Consider the following 20060-nt stretch of genomic DNA (forward strand, 5'->3'; position numbering starts at 1 on the left):
AAAGAAAGAGAAAAAAAGAAAGAAAGAGGAAAAAAAGAAAGAAAGAGAAAAAAAAAAAAAGGAAGGAAGAAAAAAGAAGGAGAAAAAAAGAGGTAGAAAAAAGGGGAAAAAAAAAGAAAGGAAAAAAGGAAGAGGAAAAAAGAAAGTGATAAAAAAGGAAGAGAGAAAAAAAGGAAAGAAGAAAAAAAGGAAAGAAGAAAAAGGAAAGCAGAAAAAAGAAAAGAAGGGGAAAAAAAGAAAGGAAAAAGGAAAGGAGAAAAAAAAGAAAGAGAAAAAAAGAAAGGAGAAAAAAAGGAGAAAAGAAAAGAAGAAAAGAAAGAGGAAAAAAAGAAAGAGGAAAGAAAAGAAAAAAAAAGAAAGAAAGAGGAAAAGAAGAAAGAAAGAAAGAAAGGGAAGGGCAAAAAAAAAAGAAGGAGAAAAAGAGAAAGGGAAAAAAAAAGGAAGGAGAAAAAAAGAAAGAGAAAAAAAAGGAAAGAAAGAAAAAGAAAGAGAAAAAAAAGAAAGAAAGGAAAAAGAAAGGAGAAGAAAAAGGAAAGAAAGAAAGAAGAAAGGAGAAAAAAAGGAAAGAAAGGAAAAAGAAAGGAGAAAAAAGAAGGAAAGAAAGGAAAAAGACAGAAAAAAAAGGAAAGAAAGGAAAAAGAAAGGAGAAAAAAGAAGGAAAGAAAGAAAAAAGGAGAAAAAAAAGGAAAGAAAGGAAAAAGACAGGAAAAAAAAAGGAAAGAAAGGAAGAAGAAAGGAGAAAAAAGAAGGAAAGCAAGGAAAAAGAAAGGAGAAAGAAAAAGGAAAGAAAGGAGGAAAAAAAAGGGAAAAAAGGAAAGAAAAGAAGAAAAAAAAAAGGAAAAAAGGAAAGAAAAGAAGAAAAAAAAAAAAGCAAAAAAAGGAAAGAAAAGGCCAAAAAAAAAGGACAATAATTTAAAAAAACCCCAAACCCACCCGCAGCATGTTCAACTCGGTCAGCCTGGGCTCTCTGTGCGCTCCGGGCCGCAAGGATCGCGGCGGCGCTCAGGGCGACTATCCGGACAGGAACCTTTACTTGCCCAGCTGCCCTTACTACGTGCCCGAGCTGCCCGCCGTGCCTTCCTTCCTGCCGCAGCCCGCTCGCCACCTGCCCTACCCCTACTCGCCCAGCCTGCCCCGCGAGGTGCCCTACGGGCTGGAGACCCCCGGCAAGTGGCGCGGGAGCTACGCGGGGTGCTGCGCGGCCGAGGAGCTGCTGCCCGACGTGGCCGTGAAGGGCGACGGGGCGTTCGGGATGGGCCACCATCATCATCATCATCATCTTCATCATCATCACCAACAACAGCAGCAACAGCAGCATCACTCTGGAGGATCTTCTTCATCTTCATCCTCCTCCTCCGCGCAGTTCTACGCGGGGATGAAGAGCGGAGTGTTGCCCCAAGGGTTTGAGAGGTTCTTCGAGGGGCCTGGAGGAGGAGGAGGAGGAGGAGGAGGAGGAGGAGGAGGAGGAGGAAGCGCGGAGGGATCGGCGGAGAGCTGCGCGCTGGCGGCAGGAGAGCAGCGCAAGGGCGGCGGAGAGGAGGAGGAGGAGGAGGAGGAGGAAGAGGAGAGCAGAGGGAAGAGGAGCGAGGAGGGAGGCAAGAGCGGCGCGGCGAGTAGGTAGAGCCGAGCATTGGGGGGAAATGGGGAAAAATTGGGAAAAAATGTGTTTTTCGGGGGGAAAAATTGTCTTTTTTGGGGGAAAAGTGTCTTTTTTGGGGGAAAAATGGGGGTAAATATGGGGATTATGGGGGAAAAAATGGGGTAAAAATGAGAATTCTGGAGGTAAAATGTCTCTTTTGGGGAAAAAATGGGGGTAAAAATGGGGATTTTGGAAAAAATATGAAGGTTTTAGTGAGAAAAATGGGAGTTTTGGGGAGAAAAATGGGAGTTTTGGGGGAAAAATGGGAGTTTTGGGGAAAAGTGAGGTTGCGGCGCAGAGCTGCGCGCTGGCGGGAGGAGAGGAGGAGGAGGAGGAGGAAGAGGAGAGCAGAGGGAAGAGGAGCGAGGAGGGAGGCAAGAGCGGCGCGGCGAGTAGGTAGAGCCCAGGAGAGGGGGAAATGGGGAAAAATTGGGGGAAAATGTCTTTTTTTGGAGGAAAAATGTGATTTTTGGGGGAAAATGGAAATTTGGGGGAAATGGGATTTTGGGGAGAAAATGGGGATTTTGGGGGCAAATTGGGAAAAAAATGAGGGTAAACATGGAGATTTTGGGGAAAAATGGGAGTTATGGGGAGAAAATGGGAGTTTTGGGGGGAAAATTGGAGGTTTGGGGGAGAAAATGAGGGTTTTGAGGAAAAAATGAGGGTTTCGGGGAGAAAAATGGGAGTTTTGGGGAAAAAATGGGGTAAATATGGGGATGTTGGAAAGAAAAGGATTTTGGGGGTAAAAAATGGGAGTAAATATGGGGATTTTGGGAAAAAATGGGAGTTTTGGGGAAAAAGATGAGGGTTTTGGGGAAAAAATGGGGGAAAATAGGGGGATTTTGGGGAAAAAAATGGGAGTTTTGGGGAAAGAAATGGGGATTTTGGGGAAAAGATTAAAAGGGGAATCGGGGAGGTTTGGGGAAAAAAGTGGAGAGGAAAAATGGGGGGAAAATGGGGATTTTGAGAAAAAAAAATGGGATTTTGGGGAGAAAATTGAAGGGGAAATTGGGGAATAAAAGAGGATTTGGGTGAAAAAAGTGGAGAGGAAAAAATAGGGGAATGAGGGGAAAATGGAGGGAAAAGGATGGGAAAAGATTGGGGAGAAAAAGGGGAAAAAGTGAAGGAAAAAAGGGAGGAAAAAGGGAGAAAAGAAGTTGGGAAAAAGAAGAGAAAAAAGGGGAAAAAATGGGGAAAAAAGCGATTTTTGAAAAGGGTGAGGAGGAATAAATGGGGAAAAAGGGGAAAAAGAGGGGGAAAATGGGGAAAAAAGAGAAAAAGGCGGAAAAATATGGGAGAAAAGAGGAAAAAAGGGGAAAAAGGGGGAAAAAAGAGGAAAAAACGGGGGAAAAGGGGGAAAAGGGATAAAAAAGGGGAAAAAAGAGGGAAAAAGGGGAATAAAAGGGGAAAAAAAGGGAAATAAAAGGGAATAAAAGGGGAAAAATGGGAAAAATGGGAAAAAAGGGGAGAAAAATGGGGAGAAAAAGGGGGAATAAAAAGGGAAATATATGAGAAGAAACAGGGAAAAAATGGGAAAAAAGGGGGAAAAAAGTGGAAAAAATGGGAAAAAAGTGGGAAAAAAAGGTGAAAAAGTGGGAGAAAAAAGGGAATAAAAGGGAAAAAAAGGGGAATAAAAGGGGAAAAATATGAGAAAAAAAGGATGGTAAATGGGAAAAAAGGGGAAAAAAGGCGGAAAAAAGGGAAAAAAAGGGAAAAAAAGGCAGAAAAAAGGTGGAAAAAAAGGGAAAAAAAGGCAGAAAAAAGGTGGAAAAAAAGGGAAAAAAAGGCAGAAAAAAGTGGAAAAAAGGGAAAAAAGTGGAAAAAAAGGGAAAAATAAGGGGAAAAAAGGAGAATAAAGGGAAAAAATGGGGAAAAAAGTGGAAAAAAAGGGAAAAAAGTGGAAAAAAAAGGGGAAAAAATGGGGAAAAAAATTGCAAAAGCCATCAAGAGGTTAAGGAGGGAATCCCGCGGCCGCTGAGGGCCAAAAGGGTTTCTGCCTTGTTGGTTTTTGGGGATTTTTATGGGAACTTTTATAAGGCGCTCCGAGGATTTTACGAGAAGCTCCGAAGCGCTTTTTGCTCCTTTTTTACGAGAGAAGAGGAAAAAATAAAAATAAAATCAAATAAAAAGAAAAGAAAGGAAAGGGAAAGAGGTTAGGGAGATAAAAAAAAGGGGAAATGATATAAAATGGAGATGTTAAGTTGGGAGTCTGTGAAATTTTTAAAAGCTTCGCCGAGTGACAAAAATCCGCTTGAAAAGGGTTTTGATGAGCAAAGAGGATTTGCCGAGAGGAGGAAAAGGAGGAGAAGAGGTTTGGGCGGCGAGAGGTTGAATTAAAATCTCGTTAAAAGTCGCCGCTGAGTCTCGCTGATCCGGCGGGAGGGGAAAGGGGAGAAAAACGGGGAAAAATCAGGATTTTTGTGCTTTTTTCCGCTTTTTTTCCGTGAGTTTTCCGCGATTTTCTTCGATTTTTTTCGATTTATTCTCGATTTTCCGCGATTTTCCCTGGATTTTCCCCAAATTTCCCTGGATTTTCTCTCCACTGAGTCTCGCTGCTCCGGCGGGAGGAGAAATTGGAGAAAAACGGGGAAAAAAATCAGGATTTTTGTCCTTTTTTCCGCGTTTTTTCCGCGATTTTCTTTGATTTTTCCTCGATTTATTCTCGATTTTCCTTGATTTTCCTCGATTTTTCTTCCATTTCTCTTAATTTTCCCTCGATATTCCCCAAATTCCCCTCGATTTCCCCCAAATTTCCCTCGATTTTCCCCAAATTTCCCTGGATTTTCTCTCCGCCGAGTCTCGCTGCTCCGGCGGGAGGAGAAATTGGAGAAAAACGGGGAAAAAAATCAGGATTTTTGTCCTTTTTTCCGCGTTTTTTCCGCGATTTTCCGCGATTTTCTTCGATTTATTCTCCATTTTCCTTAAATTTCCCTCGATTTTCCTTAATTTTCCCTCGATTTTCCCCAAATTTCCCTGGATTTTCTCTCCGCCGAGTCTCGCTGCTCCGGCGGGAGGAGAAATTGGAGAAAAACGGGGAAAAAAATCAGGATTTTTGTCCTTTTTTCCGCGTTTTTTCCGCGATTTTCCGCGATTTTCTTCGATTTATTCTCCATTTTCCTTAAATTTCCCTCGATTTTCCTTGATTTTCCCTCGATTTTCCCCAAATTTCCCTCGATTTTCTCTCCGCCGAGTCTCGCTGCTCTGCCGGGAGAAAAGCTGCGGGAGAAATGGGAGAAAAACGAAGGAAAAATCAGGATTTTTGTCCTCTTTTTCCGCGATTTTCTCTCGATTTTCCTCGATTTTTCCTCTATTTTCCTCAATTTTTCCTCCATTTCTCTTAAATTTCCCTGGATTTTCCCCAAATTTCCCCAAATTTTCCCCAAATTTCCCCTTTCAATCCCAATTTTCCCTCCCGAGCTCTGCGCTGCTCTCAGCAGATCTTTTCCCGCCTCGGATTTCCCTCGAATTCCCAAAAAACCCCCAAAATTTCCCCTTTTATTGCTATTTTTCCCTTTTATTCCCAATTTCCCCTTTTATTCTCATTTTTCTTTTATTCCCATTTTTCCTTTTATTCCCATTTTTCTCTCTTATTCCATTTTTTCCCTTTTATTCCAATTTCCCCTTTTATTCCCATTTCCCTTTTTATTCCCATTTTTCCTTTTATTCCATTTTCCCTTTTATTCCCATTTTTCCCTTTTATTTCCTCGTCTCGGGTTGGTTTTTTAGGGATTTTTTTTTTGGGTTTTTTTGGGGATTTTTTGTTGTTTTTTTGGGATTCTCGATCAAAAACGGAATTAATCCAAACCTCGAGCGGAACTGAATTCCCATTTTTTATTCCCATTTTCTCCTTTTCCCCTTTTATTCCCAATTTTCCCTTTTATTCCCATTTTTCCCTTTTATTTCCTCATCTCGGGTTGGTTTTTAGGAATTTTTTTGGGTTTTTTTGGGGATTTTTTGTTGTTTTTTTGGGATTCTCGATCAAAAACGGAATTAATCCAAACCTCGAGCGGAACAAGAATTCCTTTTTCCCCCAAATCCCAAAAAAATCCCCAAAAAATCCCTTTTTTCCCTTCTCCGGTTTCAGATCCGGAACTGATCCTTCCCCGAAATTCCATTTAATCCACCAGAAAAAACCCAAAAAATCCCCGATTTGTCCCCAAAAATCTCCTCGTGGGAAATTCCCGCCCAGGGAGGAAAAAATTCCTTTAAAAATCCCTTTGAAATTCCTTTAAAAATACCTAAAAAAATTCCCTAAAAATTCCCTAAAAATCCCTTAAAAATTCCCTAAAAATCCTTTAAAAATCCCTTAAAAATCCCTTAAAAAACCCTTTAAAAATCCCTTTGAAATTCCTTTAAAAATCCCTTAAAAAGTCCCAAAATTTCTCCAAAAATCCCTTAAAAATCCCTTTAAAAATCCCTTTAAAATTCCCTAAAAATCCCTTAAAAATCCCTTTAAAAATCCCTTTAAAATCCCCTAAAAATCCCCTAAAAATCCCTTAAAAATTCCCTAAAAATCCCTTTAAAATCCCCTAAAAAATCCCAAAAAATTCCCTAAAAATCCACTTTATTCTCTCCCAGCAATTCCTGAATTTCTCTCTGTTTTCCCCTCGAAGTTTTTCCCAAAAATCAGATTTTTTTCATCTTTTCCACCCGAAAATCCCCAAAAATTCCCCGATCCCTTTAGGATATTTATTATTTTGGGGTTTTTATTCCTTTGGGATATTTATTCTTTTGGGATTTTTATCTCTTTTGAGATTTTTATCCCTTTGGGATTTTTCTCCTTTTAGGATTTTTATTCCTTTGGGATTTTTATCCTTTTAGGATATTTATCCTTTTAGGATTTTTATCCTTTTAGGATTTTTATCCCTTTGGGATATTTATCCTTTTAGGATTTTCATTCCTTTGGGATTCTTGTTCCTTTGGGGTTTTTATCCCTTTGGGATATTTATTCTTTTAGGATTTTTATTCCTTTGGGATTTTTATTCTTTTGGGATTTTTATCCTTTTAGGATATTTATCCTTTTAGGATTTTTATCCCTTTGGGATTTTTATCCCTTTGGAGTTTTTATTCTTTTGGGGTTTTTATTCTTTTGGGGTTTTTACTCCTTTGGGATTTTTAGCCATTTAGGATTTTTATCCCTTTGGGATATTTATTCCTTTGGGATTTTTTATCCTTTGGGATTTTTATCCTTTTCGGATATTTATCATTTTAGGATTTTTATTCCTTTGGGATATTTATTCTTTTGGGGTTTTTATTCCTTTGGGATATTTATCCTTTTCGGATATTTATCATTTTAGGATTTTTATCCCTCTGGGGTATTTATTGATCCCTTTGGGGTATTTATTGATCCCTTTGGGGTATTTATTGATCCCTTTGGGGTATTTTTCCCTTTGGGATTTCCATTTCCATTTCTCTCCATTCCTCTCCCTTTCCCATATTATTCCCAAAAATCACAATTTTCCAGTTTCTCCCTCATCCCATTGTTTTTTTGGGATTTTGATCCCTTTGGGGATTAATTCCTTCGGGATATTGATTGATTATTGATTGATTGATTGATTAATTTGGGGTGTGAATTCCTTTGGGGTATTGATCGATTCCTTTGGGATATTTGGGGTTTTGATTAATGTCTTTGGGAGTTTGGGGATTTTGATTAATTTCTTTGGGGTTTTTGAGGTTTTGATCGATTCCTTTGGGGTATTGATTGATTCCCTTGAGGTATTGATCCCTTCGGGATATTGATTTATCGCTTTGGGGTATTTATTTCTTTATTTATTTAGGATATTTATTTATCCCTTTGGGGTATTGATTGATTCCTTTGGAGTATTTGGGATATTGATTGATCCCTTTGGGGTATTTGGGGTATTGATTGATCCCTTTGGGGTATTTAGGATATTGATCCATCCCTTTGGGATATTTGGGGTTTTGATTGATCCCTTTGGGGTATTTGGGATATTGATCGATCCCTTTGGAATATTTCTTTATCCCTTTGGGGCATTTATCTATTTATTGATTGATTTGGGATGGATTGATTCCTTCGGGATATTGATCCCTTTGGGATATTTATTGATCGATCCCTTTGGGGTATTTATTGATTGATTCCTTTGGGATATTTATTGATCCCCTTGGGGCATTTATTGATTGATTCTTTTGGGATATTTATTGATTGATCCCTTTGGGATATTTATTGATCCCCTTGGGGCATTTATTGATTGATTCTTTTGGGGTATTTAACCCTTTGGGATATTTATTGATCCCTTTAGGATATTTATCCTTTTGGGATTTCTGTTCCTTTGGGATTTTCTGTCCCTTTTTCCCGTGAAAACACCAACTCGAATTCCCCATTTTCGGCTCATTTATCAATTAATTTATTGCGGATTTTCTGTCCCTTTTTCCTCGTGAAAACACCAACTGAAAAGTCCCATTTTTGTGTCATTAATTCATTTTTTTTAGGATTTTTAATTTAGGATTTATTCCGGATTTTCTGTCCCTTTTCCCCGGAAAAACACCAACTCAAATTCCCCATTTTTGCATCATTTATTCCTTTATTTCTTTGGCATTTTCTGTCCCTTTTTCGCCGTGAAAACACCAATTAAATCCCCATTTTGGTGTCATTAATTCCTTTTTTTCTTGGGGATTTTTCTCTCCCTTTTTCCCATGAAAACAACAACTCAAATCCCCATTTTCGGGGCATAAATTCCTTCATTTATTTGGGATTTTCTCTTCTTTTTTCTCAACTAAAATCCCCATTTTCGGGGCATTAATTAATTAATTTATTTGGGACTTTCTCTTCTTTTTTCTCAACTAAAATCCCCATTTTCGGCTCGTTTATTAATTGTTTTGTTAGGGATTTTCTGTCCCTTTTTCCCCATTAAACACCAACCAAAATCCCCATTTTTGGCTCATCTATCAATATATTTATTTCGGATTTTCTGTCCCTTTTCCCCATGCAAACTCCAACTAAAATCCCCATTTTGGGCGATTAATTCCTACATTTATCTAGGATTTTCTCTCCTTTTTCCCCATGAAAACAACAACTAAAATCCCCATTTTCGGGACACAAATTCCTTTATTTATTTCGGATTTTCTCTCCCTTTTTCTCAACTAAAATCCCCATTTTCGGCTCATTTCTCAATTTATTTATTCGGGATTTTCTCTCCTTTTTCCCCATGCAAACCCCAACAAAAAATCCCATTTTCGGGGCACAAATTAATTTATTTATTTCGGATTTTCTCTCCCTTTTTCCCCATGCAAACCCCAATTTCTCCATTATTTTTTTCCCCCATTTTCGGGACATAAATAAATAAATTAATTAGTAATTTTTCCCCTCCCCAGGCACCCCTCGGCCTCGCAAGAAGCTCTGTCCTTACTCCAAATTCCAGATCCGCGAGCTCGAACGGGAGTTTTTCATTTATTTCGGATTTTCTGTCCCTTTTTCTCAACTAAAATCCCCATTTTCGGCTCGTTTATTAACTGATTTATTTAGGATTTTCTGTCCCTTTTCCCCATGCAAACCCCAACAAAAAATCCCATTTTCGGGGCACAAATTAATTAATTTATTCGGGATTTTCTCTCCCTTTTCCCCATGCAAACCCCAATTAAATTCCCCATTTTCGGGGCATAAATAAATTAATTTTTCCCTAATTTTTCTCCCTCCCAGCCACCCCTCGGCCGCGCAAGCAGTTCTGTCCTTACTGCAAATTCCAGATCCGCGAACTTGAACGGGAATTTTTCATTTATCGATTGATTTATTTAGGATTTTCTCTCACTTTTTCTCAACCGAAATCCCCATTTTCGGGGCATTAATTCCTTTATTTATTTCGGATTTTCTCTCCCTTTTTCCCCATGAAAACCCCAACTGAAATCCCCATTTTTGGCTCATTTATCAATATATTTATTTCGGATTTTCTGACTCTTTTTCTCAACTAAAATCCCCATTGATTAAATAATTTATTCTGGATTTTCTCTCCTTTTTCCCCATGCAAACACCAATTAAAAATCCCCATTTTCGGCTAATTTCTCCACTAATTTTCCCCTAATTTTTCCTCTCCCCAGGCGCCCCTCGGCCGCGCAAGCAGCTCTGTCCTTACTCCAAATTCCAGATCCGCGAGCTCGAACGGGAGTTTTTCATTTATCGATTAATTCATTTAGGATTTAGGATTCATTTCGGATTTTCTGTCCCTTTTTCTCAACTCAAATCCCCATTTTCGGGGCATAAATTAATTTATTTATTTCGGATTTTCTCTCCCTTTTCCCCCATGAAAACCCCAACTGAAATCCCCATTTTCGGCTCATATATTAATAAATTTATTTAGGATTTTCTCTCCCGTTTCCCCATGAAAACAACAACCGATAACTCCAATTTTCGGCTAATCAATTAATTAATTTTCCCCCAATTTTTCCCCTCCCAGCCACCCCTCGGCCTCGCAAGAAGCGCTGCCCTTACTCCAAATTCCAGATCCGCGAGCTCGAGCGGGAATTTTTCCATTTATCGATTGATTTCTTTAGGATTTTCTCTCACTTTTCCCCATGAAAACACCAACTAAAAATCCCCATTTTCGGGACACAAATTAATTTATTTATTTCGGATTTTCTGTCCCTTTTTCTCAACTAAAATCCCCATTTTCGGCTCGTTGATTAACTGATTTATTTAGGATTTTCTCTCCCTTTTCCCCATGAAAACCCCAACTGAAGTCCCCATTTTCGGCTCATATATTAATTTTTTTACTTCGGATTTTCTCTCCCTTTTTCCCCACGCAAACCCCAATTAAATTCCCCATTTTTGTGTCATTAACTAATTAATTTTTTCCTCATTTTCTGCCCTCCCCAGGCGCCCCTCGGCCGCGCAAGAAGCTCTGTCCTTACTCCAAATTCCAGATCCGCGAGCTCGAACGGGAGTTTTTCATTTATCGATTAATTCATTTAGGATTTAGGATTTAGGATTCATTTCGGATTTTCTGTCCCTTTTTCTCAACTAAAATCCTCATTTTCGGCTCATTTCTCAATTTATTTATTCGGGATTTTCTCTCCCTTTTTCCCCATGCAAACCCCAATTTCTCCATTAATTTTTTCCCCATTTTCAGGGCATAAATTAATCAAATTTTCCCCTAATTTTTCTCCCTCCCCAGGCGCCCCTCGGCCTCGCAAGAAGCGCTGTCCTTACTCCAAGTTCCAGATCCGCGAACTCGAACGGGAGTTTTTCTTCAACGTTTACATCAACAAGGAGAAGCGGCTGCAGCTCTCGCGGATGCTCAACCTCACCGACCGCCAGGTCAAAATCTGGTTCCAAAACCGACGCATGAAGGAGAAAAAACTCAGCAGGGATCGCCTGCAGTACTTCTCCGGGAATCCCTTGTTGTGAGGGGAAATGGGGGAAAAAATTGGGAAAAAAATCCCAAAGGGAATTGGGGAAATGGGGAGAAGGAGTGGAGGAGGTGGGAGGAAAATTGGGGAGGAGGTGGAGGAAAAATCGTGGAGGAAATGGGAAAAATTGGGGAGGAGATGGAGGAAAAATCGTGGAGGAAATGGGAAAAATTCCTGGAGGAAATGGGAAAAATTGTGGAGGAAATGGAGGAAAAATCGTGGAGGAAATGGAGAAAAATTGTGGAGGAAATGGAGGAAAAATCGTGGAGGAAATGGAGAAAAATTGTGGAGGAAATGGAGGAAAAATTGTGGAGGAAATGGAGGAAAAATCGTGGAGGAAATGGAGAAAAAATTCCTGGAGGAAATGGGAAAAAATCGTGGAGGAAATGGGAAAAAATCGTGGAGGAAATGGGAAAAAATTCCTGGAGAAAATGGGAAAAACTTCTGGGGAAAATGGAAGAAAATCCTGGGAGAAACTGGAAGGAAATTCCTGGAGAAAATGGAAAATAAATCCCAAGGAAAATGGGAAAAAAAAATAGGAAGGAATGTGGAAAAATGTCCCTGGAGAAAGTGGAAAAAAATCCCAAGGAAAATGGGAAAAAATCCTGGGAAAAAGGAAAAAATCCCAAGGAGAATGGGAAAAAAATCCCTGGAAAAAATAAAAAAAAATCCCAAGGAGAATGAAAGAAAATTCCTGGAGAAAATGGAAAAAAATCACAGGGAAAATGGAAAAAAAATTCCAAGGAAAATGGAAAAAAAATCACAGGGAAAAAGGAAAAAATCCCAAGGAAAATGGGAAAAAAATCCCTGGAGAAAATGGAAATAAAATGGAAAAAAAATCCCAAGGAAAATGGGAAAAAATCCCTGGGGAAAATGGAAGAAAATCCTGGGAGAGAAGGAAAAAAAAATCCCTGGAGAAAATGGAAACAAATCCCGAGGAAAATGGGAAAAAAATCCTGGAGAAAATGGAAATAAAATGGAAAAAAAATCCCAAGGAAAATGGAAACAAAATCCTGGAGAAAATGGAAAAAAATTCCTGGAGAAAATGGAAACAAATCCCAGAGAAAATGGGAAAAAATTCCTGGGGGAAATGGAAGAAAATCCTGGGAGAAAAGGAAAAATAATTCCTGGAGAAAATGGGAAAAAATTCCTGGACAAAATGGAAAAAAAATCACAGGGAAGATGGAAAAAAATCCCAAGGAAAAAGGAAAAAAAATCCTGGAGAGAATGGAAAAAAATCCTGGAGAAAATGGAAAAAAAATCCCAAAGAAAATGGAATAAAATCCTGGAGAAATGGGAAAAAATCCCAAGGAAAATGATGAAAAAATCCCTGGAGAAAAATGATAAAATAATCCCTGGAGAATGAAAAAAAATCCCAAGGAAAATGAGAAAAAATCCCAAAGAAAAATGGAAACAAATCCCAAGGAAAATGGAAACAAATCCTGGAGAAAATGGAAAAAAACTCCCAGGAAAAATGGAAAAAACTCCCTGGAGAAAATGGGAAAAAATCCGAAGGAAAATGGAAACAAATCCCTGGAGAAAATGGAAAAAAATTCCTGGAGAAAATAAAAAAAACTCCCAGAGAAAATGGAAAAAAATCCCCAAGAAAATGGAAACAAATCCTGGAGAAAATGGAAAAAAATCCGAAGGAAAATGGAAAAAAATCTCAGGAGAAAAGGGAAATAAATCCTGGAGAAAATGGAAACAAATCCTGGAGAAAATGGAATAAAATTCCTGGAGAAAATAAAAAAACTCCCAGAGAAAATGGAAAAAAAATCCTGGAGAAAATGAGAAAAAATCCCAAAGAAAAATGGAAACAAATCCTGGAGAAAAGGAAAGAAATCTCAGGAGAAAATAAAAAAAACTCCCAGGAAAAATGGAAAAAAATCCCAAAGAAAATGGAAAAAAATCCCAAAGAAAATGGAAACAAATCATGGGAGAAAAGGAAAAAAAATCCTGGAGAAAATGGAATAAAATCCCAAAGAAAATAAAAAAAAACCTCCCAGGAAAAATGGAATAAAATCTCAGGAGAAAATGGAAAAAAATCCGAAGGAAAATGGAAAAAAATCCCAAAGAAAATGGAAAAAAATCCCCAAGAAAATGGAAAAAAATCCCAAAGAAAATGGAAACAAATCCTGGAGAAAATGGAAAAAAAATTCCTGGAGAAAATAAAAAAAACTCCCAGGAAAAATGGAAAAAAATCTCAGGAGAAAATGGAAATAAATCCCAAGGAAAATGGAAACAAATCCGAAGGAAAATGGGAAAAAATCCTGGAGAAAATGGAAAAAAATCCCAAAGAAAATTAAAAAAAACCTCCCAGGAAAAATGGAAAAAAATCTCAGGAGAAAATGGGAAAAATCCGAAGGAAAACGGGAAAAAATCCCAAAGAAAATGGAAAAAAAATCCCCAAGAAAAGCCAAAAAAATCCCCAAAGGTTCAAAAACCCAACAAACCAAAATTCCAAATCTCGGCCGAGAAAAAAAACCTCAAATTGGAGAATTTTCCCATTTTTTTTGGTGACAAAAAAGGGAATTTTTCTGTCGTTTCTTCCTCCCCAACCCACCGCGAGGACTTTGAACTCCACAGACTTTTAATTTCAATTTTTTCTGATTTTTATTTTTCTCCTTTTGTTGGATTTTGTGGATTTTCTGGACAGTTTTGGGATTATTTCGGGTTTTGGGTTTTATTTTTTTTAATGTATATAATTATAATATTATTATTATTAATTATTTTTGGTTGGAATTGTCGCTGATTTAACTCCCCGAAAAAAATCTCATTTTTTAGGAGGAAAAATCCCCAATTTTGGGACATCCGAAGCCCCAAAAAATGATAATTTTCACCTCCTTCTGCCTCCTTTTTCCCCCCAAAAAACCCAAATTTTGGCAGTTTTGGGGAATTTTGAGATAAAAATCCATTTTTAGTCATTTCTCTGCCTCATCGCTGCTCTTGGATTTGGAGTTTGGGGCAAAATTCGGGGAAAAAAGTTCATTTTCGAGCGAAAAAAGTTCATTTTCGAGCAAAAAACTTTCATTTTCGAGCAAAAAAGTTCATTTTCGAGCGAAAAAAGTTCATTTTCGAGCGAAAAAAGTTCATTTTCGAGCAAAAAAAGTTCATTTTCGAGCAAAAAAATTCATTTTCGAGTGAAAAAAGTTCATTTTCTGAGCAAAAATCTCAATTTTCAGATAAAATCCTTCATTTCCGAGCCGAAAACTCCATTTCCAAGCAAAAAAAGTTAATTTCCAAGCGAAAAAAAGTTAATTTTCAAGCAAAAAAAGGTCAATTTTCAAGCTAAAAAACCTCAATTTCCAAGCTAAAAAACTCGATTTCTAGGCAAAAACTCATTTTCCATTCAAAAACTCTGTTTTCAAGAGAAAAATCTAAATTTTCAATTAAAAAATCTTAATTTTCAATGAAAAAAACATTCATTTCCAATGAAAAATGCTTAATTTTCCATCAAAAAATCTTCATTTCCAATCAAAAAATCTTCATTTTCAATCAAAAATCCTTAATTTTCAATCGTTTCAGTCAAAAAAACTCAATTTTCAATCAAGTAATCTTAATTTTCAATCAAAAAAACTTAATTTTCAATCAAAAAAACTTAATTTCTAATCAAAACCTTAATTTTCAATCAAAAAACCTTAATTTTCAGTCAAAAAATCTGAATTTTCAATCAGAAAATCTCAATTTTCACTCAAATAATCTTAATTTCCAGCAACCCTCGAGCGATTTGTATATAAATCTCCTAATTGTTTTTTTTTAATTATAATTTTCTATATATATCTAATTTTTTTTTTCCCCACTGGAAAAGGGAGGCGGAAAAAAAAACCCCCAAAAAATAGAAAAAAAAATCAAAATAAATCCCAGAAAAAAGTGAAAAATCCCAGAAAAAAGTGAAAAATCCCAGAAAAAAGTGAAAAATCCCAGAAAAAAATCAAAATAAATCCCAGAAAAAAGTGAATCCCAGAAAAAAGTGAAAAATCCCAGAAAAAAGTGAAAAATCCCAGAAAAAAGTGAAAAATCCCTGAAAAAAGTGAAAAAATACCAGAAAAAAAAGTGAAAAATCCTCGAAAAAAGTGAAAAAATCCCAGAAAAAGTGAAAAATCCCTGAAAATCAAAATAAATCCCAGAAAAAAATCAAAATAAATCCCAGAAAAAATCAAAATAAATCCCAGAAAAAAGTGAAAAAATCCCCGAAAAAAGTGAAAAAATCCCAGAAAAAGGTGAAAAATCCCCGAAAAAAGTGAAAAAATCCCAGAAAAAGTGAAAAAATCCCCAGAAAAAAATCAAAATAAATCCCAGAAAAAAGTGGAAAAATCCCAGAAAAAGGTGAAAAATCCCATAAAAAAGTGAAAAATCCCAGAAAAAAAATCAAAGTAAATCCCAGAAAAAGTGGAAAATCCCAGAAAAAGGTGAAAAATCCCAGAAAAAAGTGAAAAATCCCAGAAAAAAATCAAAGTAAATCCCAGAAAAAGTGGAAAATCCTAGAAAAAGGTGAAAATCCCAGAAAAAGCAAAAATCCCAGAAAAAGTGAAAATCCCAGAAAAATCAAAATAAATCCCAGAAAATCAAAATAAATCCAGAAAAAAGTGAAAATCCCTGAAAAAGTGAAAATCCCAGAAAAAAGTGAAAAATCCCAGAAAAAAAATCAAAATAAACCCAGAAAAAAGTGGAGAAATCCCAGAAAAAGTGAAAAATCCCCGAAAACAGTGAAAAATCACCCCAAAAATCAAAATAAATCCCAGAAAAAAGTGAAAAATCCCAGAAAAAAGTGAAAAAATCCCAGAAAAAGGTGAAAAATCCCCGAAAAAAGTGAAAAAATCCCAGAAAAAAGTGAAAAAATCCCAGAAAAAAAGTGAAAAATCATAGAAAAAAATTTTAAAATCCCAGAAAAATTTAAAACAGAAAAATCAAAAAAAACCGTGAAAAATCACAATAAACCCAAAAAAAAGTAAAATCCCAGAAAAAGTGAAAATCCAGAAAAAGTGAAAATCCCAAAAAAAAGTGAAAAATCCCAGAAAAAGTGAAAATCCCAGAAAATAAAATAAACCAGAAAAAAATCAAAAATGAATCCCAGAAAAAAGTGAAAAATCCTCGAAAAAAGTGAAAAAATCCCAGAAAAAAGTGAAAAAATCCCAGAAAAAGGTGAAAAATCACCCAAAAAAATCAAAATAAATCCCAGAAAAGGTGAAATATCTCAGAAAAAAGTGAAAAATCCCCGAAAAAAGTGAAAAATCATAGAAAAAAGTGAAAAATCATAGAAAAAAGTGGAAAATCCCAGAAAAAATCACAATAAATCCCAGAAAAAAGTGAAAAATCACCCAAAAAATCAAAATATATCCCAGAAAAAAGTGAAAAATCCCCGAAAAAAGTGAAAAATCCCCGAAAAAAGTGAAAAATGCCCGAAAAAATCAAAATAAATCCTAGAAAAAAGTGAAAAATCCCCGAAAAAAGTGAAAAAATCAGTGAAAATCCAGAAAATGAAAATCCCAGAAAAAAGTGAAAAAATCCCAGAAAAAAATCCGCATTTTGGTTTCTTTGTGTTTGTGAGAATTTCCTGTGAGTTTCTGTGAGAATAAAGACTTTGGAGGTTTTGGTTTTCCGGAGGTTTTATTGGGAATTTTATTGGGAATTTTATTGGGAATTTTATTGGGAATTTTATGGGAATTTTATTGGGAATTTTATTGGGAATTTTATTGGGAATTTTATGGGAATTTTATTGGGAATTTCTCCTCTTGAAAAGCTCTTTGTGGTTTTTTGAAGTCCTTTTTTCGGCTGGGAGGGAAATGAGGGAAAAAATGGGAATTTCTGAGGGTTTTGGGGGAATTTTGGGGTTTTTTGGGGTTTTTGGGAGGGTTTGGGGTTGGAGAGGAAATTGGGAATTTGGGATTTTATAAAGTTGGTTTTTATTATTATTGTTGTTGTTTTCATTATTATAATTGTCATTATTTTTATTTTATTTTATTTTATTTTATTTTCCATTCTATTCTATCTTGGTCTATTTTATTTTATTATTTTATTTTATTATTTTATTTTATTTCATTTCTTTTTTTCTATTTTATTCTATGTTATTCATTTTATTCTGTTTTATTCTATTCTATTTTATTATTTTATTCTGTTCTATTTATTATTTTATTCGATTTTATTCTATTTTACCCTATTTTATATTTATTATTGTATATTATTTTATTTTATATTACTTTATTTTATTCTATTTTATTTTATTCTATTTCATTCTATTTTATTCTATTTATTTTATTCTATTTCATTTTATTCTATTTTATTCTATTCTATTTTATTCTATTTTATTCTATTTTATTCTATTCTATTTTATTTCACTCTATTCTATTCTATTCCACTTTAATGTTTTCTTTTCTATTATTGTTATTATTATTATTATTATCATTATTATCTTCATTATTATTATTATCATCATTACCATCATCGTTATTCTATTTTTAATTTTTACTTTTATTTTATTAGTATTTTATTCGTATCTTATTAGTATTTTATTCGTATCCTGTTAGTATTTCACTTTATTTCATTTTCTTTTTTATTTTGTTTTATTTTATATTTTATATTTTATATTTTATATTTTATACATTTTATTTTCTATTTTTGCATTTTATCTTATTTTATTTTATGTTATTTTATGTTATTTTTTAGATTTTATGTTATTATTTTCTTCTATTTTCTATTATTGTTATTAATTATCATTATTATTATCCTCATCCCACAAATCCCGCAGCAAATTCACCTCCAAATCCAATTTTTTCCCAATTTTATTCCAATTCTCATCCATTTTTTAATCCTTTTTTTCCAGCTCTTCCCACCTCCCAAAAAAACCCCAAAAACCCACAAATCCCATTAAAATATCCCCAAAAAACCCATTTTAAAAATCCCCCAAAAACCCTCAAATCCCATTAAAAAAAGTCCCACAAATCGCTCAAATCCCGTTAAAAAACTCCCAAAAACTAAAAACCATTAAAAAAACCCAAAAACCCTCAAACCCATTAAAAAAATCCCAAAAAACCCACTAAAAAACCCCAAAAATCCCATTAAAAAACCCCCAAAAAAACCCAAAACTCATTAAAAAACCCCCAAAAAACCCATTTAAAGAAACCCAAAAAACCCATTAAAAAAAACCCCAAAAAACCCTCAAATCCCATTAAAAAAATCCCCAAAAAACCCATTAAGAAAATCCCAAAAAACCCTCAAATCCCATTAAAAAATTCCCCAAAAAACCATCAAATCCCATTAAAAAAACCCAAAAAACCCATTAAAAAAACCCCAAAAGACCCATTTAAAAAAACCCAAAAAACCCATTAAAAACCCCAAAAACCCCAAAAAATCCATTAAAAAAATCCCCAAAAGCCCTCAAATCCCATTTAAAAAATCCCCAAGGAACCCATTTTAAAAAACCCAAAAAAAGCCTTAAATCCCATTAAAAAAACCCAAAAAACCTCAAATCCCATTTTAAAGAAATCCCAAAAACCCAACAAACCCATTAAAAAACTCCAAAAAACCCATTTGAAAAAACCCAAAAAACCCATTTTAAAAACTCCAAAAACCCCAAAAATCCCATTAAAAAATCCCATTAAAAACCCGAAAAACCCTCAAATCCCATTAAAAAAATCCCAAAAAACCCTCAATTCCCATTTAAAAAAAGCCAAAAAATAAAAAAAACATTAAAAAAACCCCCAAAAACCCATTAGAGAAAATCAAAAAAACCCTCAAATCCCATTAAAAAAATTCCAAAAAACTGATATAAAAAAACCCCCAAAAAACCCTCAAATCCCATTAAATAAGTCCCCAAAAACCCCATTAAAAAAACCTCAAATCCCATTTAAAAAACCCCAAAAAACCCTCAAATTCCATTTAAAAAAACCCAAAAAACCCATTTAAAAAAACCAAAAAAACCCCTTAAATCCCATTAAAAAATCCCAAAAACCCTCAAATCCCATTAAAAAAACCCAAAAAACCCAAAAAACTCATTAAAAACCCAAAAAACCCTCAAATCCCATTAAAAAATCCCATTAAAAAATCTCGAAAAACCCTCAAATCCCATTTTAAAAAAATCCAAAAACCCCAAAAAACTCATTAAAAAACCCCCAAAAAACCCATTAAAAGAAACCCAAAAAACCCATTAAAAAACCCCCAAAAATCCTAAAATCCCATTAAAAAAATCCCAAAAACCCCAAAATCCCGTTAAAAAAATCCCCAAAAAACCCAAAATCCCCCCTCACATTAAAAAATCCAAAAACCCCAAAAACCATTAAAAAACCCCAAAAACCCCAAATCCCATTAAAAAAAACCCAAAAAACCCCCAAAACCCATTAAAAAATCCCAAAAAAAATCCCTCAAATCCCATTAAAAAAACCCCAAAAACCCCAAACCCATTAAAAATCCTAAACCCCAAAATTCTCCTACAGTCATGACAATTCAAATTCCCATTAAAAAACCACAAAAACCCTAAAACCTTAAACCCCAAAAAATTCAAAAACCAAAAACCACAAAACCCAAAACCCCAAAATCCCATTAAAATCCCCAAAAACCAATAAAACTCAAATTCCACGAAAACCCCAAAACCCATTAAAACAAACCCTCAAATCCCAAAAAAACCCAAAACCTCAATCCCATTAAAATCCCATTAAAAACTTCGAAAAACCTCAAATCCCATTAAAAACTCAAAACCCATTAAAAACCAAAAACCATATACAAAAATCCAAAAAATCCCTCAAATCTCATTAAAAACCTCAAAACAAACACAAGAAAATCCAAAACCCTCAAATCCCATTAAAATATCCTAAAACTATTTAAAACCTTAACCCATTAAAAAATTCCCCCAAAAAACCCTCAAATCCCATTAAAAAAATCCCAAAAACCCCAAAATCCTCTCCTCACAGTCAAGGATAATTCAAATTCCCATTAAAAAAATCCCATTAAAAAAATCCCAAAAACCTCAAATCCCAATTAATAAAAAACCAAAACCCTCAAATCCCATTAAGAAAAACCCCAAAAAACCCATTAAAAAATCAAAAAAAATCCTCAAATCTCATTAAAA

The 20060-nt window shown here is 35.1% G+C and overlaps 1 protein-coding gene across 1 annotated transcript; it reads left to right on the forward strand.

Moving 5' to 3' along the window:
• Positions 1–940: 940 nt before the first annotated feature.
• On the forward strand, positions 941–10997 carry LOC146420085 (homeobox protein Hox-C11a-like). The gene is made up of 4 exons (XM_085048657.1): positions 941–1286; positions 1338–1422; positions 5724–5809; positions 10765–10997. Exons 1-4 carry the CDS (start codon positions 941–943, stop codon positions 10995–10997), a joined length of 750 nt encoding a protein of 249 aa, XP_084904783.1.
• The last annotated feature ends 9063 nt before the right edge of the window (positions 10998–20060 follow it).

This window comes from Lichenostomus cassidix, unplaced genomic scaffold (genome assembly GCF_008360975.1).
Source record: "Lichenostomus cassidix isolate B80296 unplaced genomic scaffold, HeHo_3.0 HiC_scaffold_875, whole genome shotgun sequence".
Taxonomy (NCBI): domain Eukaryota; kingdom Metazoa; phylum Chordata; class Aves; order Passeriformes; family Meliphagidae; genus Lichenostomus; species Lichenostomus cassidix.